Source organism: Paroedura picta, chromosome 14 (assembly GCF_049243985.1).
Source record: "Paroedura picta isolate Pp20150507F chromosome 14, Ppicta_v3.0, whole genome shotgun sequence".
Lineage (NCBI taxonomy): Eukaryota > Metazoa > Chordata > Lepidosauria > Squamata > Gekkonidae > Paroedura > Paroedura picta.
In genome coordinates, this window is record NC_135382.1 from 18,080,237 (window position 1) to 18,087,973 (window position 7,737).

General features: G+C 45.1%; 1 protein-coding gene across 4 annotated transcripts in view; it reads left to right on the plus strand.

Moving 5' to 3' along the window:
- Positions 1–3,836, plus strand: part of ARHGEF5 (Rho guanine nucleotide exchange factor 5) — a 62,552-nt gene extending 58,716 nt beyond the window's left edge. For all 4 annotated transcript variants that reach the window (XM_077309990.1, XM_077309992.1, XM_077309991.1 and 1 more), the window contains 2 exons: positions 1,799–1,903; positions 3,122–3,836. In XM_077309990.1, the coding sequence (XP_077166105.1) occupies positions 1,799–1,903; positions 3,122–3,276 (260 nt within the window). In that variant the 3' untranslated portion in view covers positions 3,277–3,836. The remainder of the gene's footprint in view (positions 1–1,798; positions 1,904–3,121) is intronic.
- The last annotated feature ends 3,901 nt before the right edge of the window (positions 3,837–7,737 follow it).

A 7,737-nucleotide genomic window follows, 5' to 3' on the forward strand; every position in this document is an offset into this window, starting at 1 on the left:
CCAGGGGCTATCTACTATGCAATCATTAGGATCCGCTCATATAGCCCTCTGCTGACGCCTAAATCTGACAGCCCTTCTCTTCCCTTTCATCTGGGAGTTGTGCCCAGCTTCAAGGCAGGCAAACTGCAGGTCTGCTCACAACTGGTGGACTGGGAGTCCCTTCTGAACTCGCTCTACTGCCAGCAAGGAATTTGCCGGCAAATGAGGACAATCCTATCACACAGCTGCTTAAAAAAAAAAACGTAGTGTGCACTAGGAACGGCAGAAGAGTAGTGCTGGCAAAGCCAACTGAGGACGAAATTATCCATTGAGTGTCCCAGGTATGTCCTGAACTCAGGTTCATGGCTTGAGTTCTGCACCTGGGCACTTGGCTCCCAGGTACGCAATATGAAGCAGGACCACGATGTGTGTGGAGGGACTTATGCCAGCCCTCCTCGCTGTTCCTGAACTGAAATGGGCTTTGTAGAGCACCTACTTGCCCCAATAGGGACATTTAACGCATAAAGAAAGCTACAGGTAGGTTTCCCCAATGGGGCAAACACAGCCCCAGAGGACATTTCAGGTTGGAAAGCCACCATTGGTTGGGGAGGCAGCTTAAGATCCCCATCTACGTGTGCCATGCTGCTGATCTGAATCAAGTTCCATCCTCAGAACTTGCAGCCCATAGCTGATTGTCAGGATTCAGGATGACAGATCATTATAGGCCCCTAACCACCTTCTTAAAAACAGAAAGGAGGACCTTTCAATGCCTAAAATCCCCAGGTTTTCCACACCTGCCTGTAGCTTCTACAGTTGGTAGAGCAGTTGTTGTTGTTAGTTGCAAAGTTGTGTGTGACCCATCGCGACCCTATGGACAATGGTCCTCCAGGCCTTCCTGTCCTCTACCATTCCCCGGAGTCCATGTCAGTTCGCAGGTAGAGCAGTATTGATCCTTTTTATTTATCTAGGAAGTATTGATGGTAGCTCTCCATGGACCTGGCTCAAGTGAGCTTGTGCAGTATCAGAAATTGCTGGTGGCTAAGACAGTACAATACTATTTCTGGTTTGGTCTGTTGCAAGATCCTTCCTTTCCTTGGATTTTCATATTCTCCAAGGAGACGCAACTGAGCTATACTAATGACTATCAGGGCAGTTTTCCCAACTAGCAGCCTTTGCATGGTGGATACAACCTACCTCTCATTTGAAAACTGAAACCAGGGCTGGGAATATTCCACGGTGCCAAGGTCAGAACTGACACGGTGCCTACAATCCTTCATCCCATGAACCAGCTTTCATTTTTTTTTTAAAAAAAGGCTTAGAAGGAAGTCTCCAGTCTTTAAGATAGTGAAAGTAGATGTGAAAGTATGAGGATGCTGCCTGAGAATATTCAGCGCATGGAACAGAATGACACAAAATAAGTAAATATTTGCAAATTTGCTTAATTGATACAGATGTGACGCTAAGCATTTTGAGGCGCAAGATTCTGTCTTTTATATGCAAAGGTTAAAGGAAAGAGCTCTAGATTGCCAGCTGGACAGAGGTGCAGGGGGTAGACCGGGGGGGGGGGGGTTGTTAATTCCAACTAATAGTCATATTTAATGTGTTTTTACATGCAGGGGATTTTAAGGGTTCTGTGTTTTATCATTTTATTTTAAACCGCTGAGAGTCTCCAAGAGCAGCGGTATATAAATGAAATAAATAAATGAATAAAATAAATAAAATAAATATTTACAAGCCTTTTCAGGAGAATATAAATCTATTCATGGTTTAATCACAAGGCACCTGACACCGTTCCTGTTTTCCTGTCTTACTTTTCCAGACGCGCTGCAGGTTCAGTGTATAAAGTCATACAAAGCCCGGGAGAATGACGAGTTAGCGCTGGAGAAGGCAGATATCGTTATGGTCCTGCGGCAAAGCACTGACAGTGAGTGGGTCTGCTGTGATGCTGCCATTGGAGGAGGGGGCAAGAGGCAAAACGTTAGGGGCAGAAGTTGACAGCCTGATGGCTGATTGCCCAGGGACGGGTCTTTCCTTATCCCTTAATTACCTGTCCTCAGTCGCCTGAAGGAATGGAAAACACAGGATATGATTACTTGTTGCTCTGTATATCAGTTCAAAATAGGTATTGTTAGTTTTCAGTATAATTAAAAAAAAAAGAAAACACAGAATCAGAGTTGGAAGGGACCTCATGGGTCATCTAGTCCAACCCCCTGCACTGTGCAGGACAGTCACAACACTATCACTCATCCATTGTAACTTGCCATCCCCTTAAGCCTTCACAGGATCAGCCTCTCTGTCAGATGGCTATCCAGCCTCTGTTTAAAAATTTCCTAAGTTGGAGAACCCACCACCTCCCGAGGAAGCCTGTTCCACTGAGAATGGAGCACCTTGTATAACTTGGGGCCAAAGTGGGTAGGGAGTAGATCAGGGCTCCTCAAACCTTGGGAGCCTAGGGGGCACGTTTGAGATTCTGACAAGGCTTGGCAGGCACAATCACAAAATGGCTTCCACACAAGGCGGAGTCAACCGTGCAGTGTCAGGGAGCAAAATTATGCTTTACTGTAATGGTACCTCTTCAACATTTTGGGCAGAAGCTCTGCTTAGCAGGATGTCTTTAAACCTGCACAGGCAATCCGAAGCCCTGGTGGGAACTTCCCGCATCCTCCTGTCTAACCCCATCCACTTTCTAAAACCATTTCTAGGTGCCAGGAAAGTTCAGCAGGCACCATGTCCCCCATGTGCAGCACACTGGAGAGCCCTGGAGTAGACTGTGTCTCCCTAGTCCTGATGCAGGCTGCTTTATTGCACATCACCTCTGGGGACCATGCCAGCTCTGGCCACATCCAGGTCAAGGCATTTCTCACCTCTACAACTTTACCATGGTACAGATTTTCACCAGCAAAAAAAGAGGCACAGCCCAGCTCCAAATAGCTCAGAATTTAAATTTTGATGGGGAAGACTACGGTCACCTCTATCATCTTTGCAAGTGGTAAAAAGAGAATTTTTCACATACAAGCAGAGATTGGAGGTAAGAGTGGTCACCTGCATCCACTCAGATCCATGGCTTACAGATACATCTTGGACATTTGACCACTTGACAGGTTTGCCCGTATTCACATGTTGCGTCTGTTCCCTTCCGCAGGGTGGATTGAAGGAGCAAAGCTCTCCGATGGTGAGAGGGGCTGGTTCCCTTCCGAGCAGGTCGAATTCATCTCCAGCAAGGAGGCACGGCAGATGAATTTGAAAGAAGAACAGCGTGTCAAGAATGCGAAGCAGCAAGTCTTCCGAAGGAAATAGGACAGATACTCCCCAACACAAGAGACACCCCCCCATGATCGCAGTAGATATGCCTGCATTAAAAAAAAAACACTGCAAAGGGAAATGTGTTAGGAATATTACTTTCGAAAGCAAGCAAAACTCATGGACAGATTCTCTTTATATGAATCATCAGAATGAGAAGAGGGAGAAACTGCTTTCTTTTTTGTTTAAAAGAAAGAAATACAAGAGACCCGAGAAGTGGACGTCAGGACTTGTGGAAATCACTGGATTTTGCATAGACTCCTCACCTGGGAACTCTGCCCCAGCTTCTGCCTTTGCAAAATGTGTTTGTGTGTGTGGTCGGGGGGGGGGGGTTACCTATCTCACCAAAAAAAAGTGAGGCTAAAATATTAGTATTTCAAATGCTTTGAATTCCTGGGAAAGAAGGCACTACAGAAATGCAGAGGAAATGTATTTTCTAGGTATTATGATGGAAGAGGTCTCTTCCCATTTGAAATGTTTCATTTGTCTTAACTCCCAAATGTTCTCAGAGAGAAAAAAAGTTTGCATGTGTATATAAAGGACGGACGTATCTATGACTATTGGTGAGTGAATTTCCCCCGTTTTTAAAGCAAGTGGCACCTTCCTTTGCAGCACATTTCAACGTTAGACTGCTGCAGCCAAATCAACAGTCTCGTTCCACCTTAAAGATAAGCCGGTTTGTTGTGGCACAAGATTTCATGAACTGGAACCCACTTCAGTAGATGCATGAAGCATTAACATTCAGTTGATGGGGATACACAGATACACACACACGCAAACCCTACGAACAGCAGTAGGCTGAAGGAGGGGGCGTTACTACAAAGAGAAGCCTGAAGTTCTAGTTTCTCAGCACATGTGTGTTGAATAAAACCGCACAGATAAAAAAACAAGATTGAGTTTTGAGAGTCAACTACCCACACAGACCGATCCAAGTTGTTAAAGTCTCAAGGTCCTGCTTCCCATGACTTTAGGATAGATGGTAAAAATGTCATCTGTGAATCCCAAGATGAGGCAAGGCACTTAGAAGCAGGTGCTGAAGAATTACTGTTCTGCCACAGCATAATGCAAAGGCACAGGGGGACCCATGGTTGTGCCCATGACTTTAAGATTCAGGGTTTCCTCCTATCTGATGTACTTGCTGGTGAAGAAGATGAACCTCAACAGATGCCTATTCTGTATCATGATCAGGAATGGCATTCCTCAGGGCATGTCCGTGTGGTTACAGAGATTCCATACCCATGGTGGCCAACATGATGGTTCCAATAGATCACCGATGGACATCATTGTCTCAGAAAGCATGTAGAATTGAACGAATAACTAGGAGGGTAGAGACCGCGTAGCTGGACATGCCTACTTCCAAAAGCAACACAATCCACTGATGAGACCCTGAAGGACATGATGTGGAACATCATGGGCAACAATTTACTGAGAGATAAACAAGGTTGCCAAACTGTAGGTGAGACAAAGGGCCTTGTATTGATGCTGATGTCCCCCTCCCAAACAATGAGGAATAGACATCCTGATAAAAATAGTCAAAGCAAACTCTTTAAACTGCTGTGTATCCTATTATGCCAAGAGTTTAAATACTTCCCAACACTGGATTGCTTAAGAGTCTTTTAAGTATGCTGGCAAACTAGACTTGAATGCTTCTATTATTTATGGGACAAGATCTTTTAGAACTTGAAGTACTGTTACTGCTATTCTTCTACATGTATTTAGACCCAGGGATTTCTATTGGAATTGACGTCAGAAGGATTTTTGCCAGGGACAGAGTGCAACTGAATCGTTATAAATTGTAAAACAAAAATCACAAACGTACAACTTAATGGCCGCTACCTGTTTCTATTGTCAGAAATGTAAAGGGTCTAGCTAGTCTTAGGCTCCCCCCCCCCCCAGTTCACAGGAATCATGCCCACCATCAAGTCACAGCTGTCTTATGACGCCCCCTACAGGGGTTGCAAGGTAAGAGACATCCAAGCATGGTTTGCCATTGCCTGCCGTCAAATGCTGACCCTGATATTCCTTGGAGATCTTCCAGAGCTGGTTCTGCTTAACTTCCAAGACCTGACAAGATTGGGCTACTCTACTTTAAGAACTGACAGATTTTATTCTAGCATGTTTTTGTTTCATCTGAGTCCTATGGAAAGGCTATCAAAAGCCACAGAGGATGTGAGCATCTGTTCTTAAGGTACAGGGCCAGACCCCAAAATTGTGGATTTTTTGCTTTGTTCTTTGATCTTTGGGACCACCCAGCACTGCTACAATGTTGAATGGTCAAAATGGCATTATTTCCCTCTCCTATCCATTTTTTGCCTCCTCTCTGGGCATTTGCCCTGTGCCCTCCCTGGGAGATGCCTTCCTTCATCAAAGAGTTCCAAAATCGGAACTGTCAGTGCCAGGCCTTAATACCTCTGAATATATGTGGAGTATATCTTTCCTTCTGCTTCCATAACACCTTCCCAACTTCTAAATAAAGCAGTTTCAACCCACCTGAGCGACTGTTCTGCAAATGGACTTTGCCATTTAGCACCAGTTGCAAAGTGGATTGAAAGTGTGTTATTTATTGCAGTGGTCCCCAACCTTTTTTTCACCGGGGACCACTCAACGCCGGGGACCACTCAATGCCTTTTGCTGAGGCCCGGTGGGGGGGGGGATAGTTTACTCCTCTACTCTCAACCACTGCCCTAACACTCTCTGATTGCTATGGTAATGTTTAAACATCCCTTCAAAATAAGATACAGACACGCCACAACAATGAACATAAGGAACATTTTAATTTTTCATGGAAATCTTAACTCAGGACAATGACAAATCAATGGGAACCCTGAGCTTGTTTCTCTGCAACGAGAGAGTCCCATCTGGGAGTGATGGGAGACAATGACACCCGAAGTGTGTTGTAAAGGGCCGGGGGGGGGGGTGAAGTAAAGGGCTGGGGGGGGGGAGAAGGCGTCCTTTGGGGCCCACCTCCAATTAGTCGAAGGACTACATGTGGTCCACGGCCCACAGGTTGGGGATCGCTAATTTATTGCATGTCGTCTACAAGGCATGGCCACAAGATTCATTTCTTTGAAATAATTGATCAATGTGTATTCAAAGGGACATTGCCCTTAAACATAGTTCCATTTAGCTCCAATAGCCATCAGTGGATCTGATCTCTATGAATTTGTGATATAGAAAAGGACAAGAACAAGAGATGCTAGCACCTAGTAGCTACTTCTCTGCAGAGCCTATACACAAGTGGATGACCCCTCAGCATTCCAGTTCCACTTTGAGACACAGGAAAAGACAGAATCTAATTATAACAGGTTCATGTATCAATAAAGGAGAAGAGGGGGGGAAAGAGGGCATTACACCTTTGACTATAGACAGACTCCCCCCACCCCAACATACACAGCTCTAGTGCTCTTCCATTTAATTCAATGCTCAGCCCATATCTGGGCTTATTTATTCAGCAGTATGTACTGACCAGAAACTACCCCACCACAGACGAGTGAACAGTATTTGAGCCTCCAATATGTTTTCTGAAAGTTTCCTGATTCCAGTCACCATCAGTAAAATGCAGAAAGTTTCCCTACATAGAAGGTTCTCTTGGGCAGAAGGAAATCAATATATCTAATTCTCAGCACAGCTACATCTGTGGTTACTTATATCCAGGTACTGGCACTACGGAAACACAAGAGAACTTTCTATAAACCTGAAAAATGCACAGGTTTTCAGAGAAGTCTGAAATCCATAAGGTAGGGGAGGAAGAACCACAACTGCAGGTTTATCTACCCCCCAAATAGAAAGAGCACCCACAGTGTTAAGAAACTAAAGTACTAAGTAATTGTTGCTAGGCAACCACAGAAGTATTGCCAGTGAAAGCCTTGGCTTCTGTCAGTAAAACACAGGGGGAGGAGTGGAAGGACTCATCAACCCCAGGCCAGCAACAACCCCTAGGTGACCAACATAATTTGCTTATTTATATTCAACAGCAGATGCCCCACAAATATCAGTGTGGAGTGATGGTTAGAATGGCATATTGCAATCTGGGAAACCCAAATGTGAACCCCCACTCTGCCACAGAGCCTCACAGGGTGACCTTGGATCAGTCACAGCCATTCAGCCTGATCTACCTCACAGGGCTGTTGTGAAGATAAAATGGAAGAGAATGATGTAACTTGCTTGGAGTCTACATTGTGAAGAAAGCGGGGCTATAAAAGTAGGAATAAAAATATAACTGGAGGGCAAATAAAAAGATAGGTTGGTGGGTGGGAAGGAGAGGACATGGGGGCTGCCAGGAAGCAGGAAAGAGGAAGCAGTGTGGGGAAGCAGATACTGGGATAGCCAAGGTATCAACCACACAACTAAGTCTGACCTGGTGAGCCACACTACGCAACTTAGCCAAAGATGCCCCATGGAGAGGCTGCAAGGCGGAAGCCCCAAAATAGAGGGAGGTTTAGATGACTGCAAAGGAGA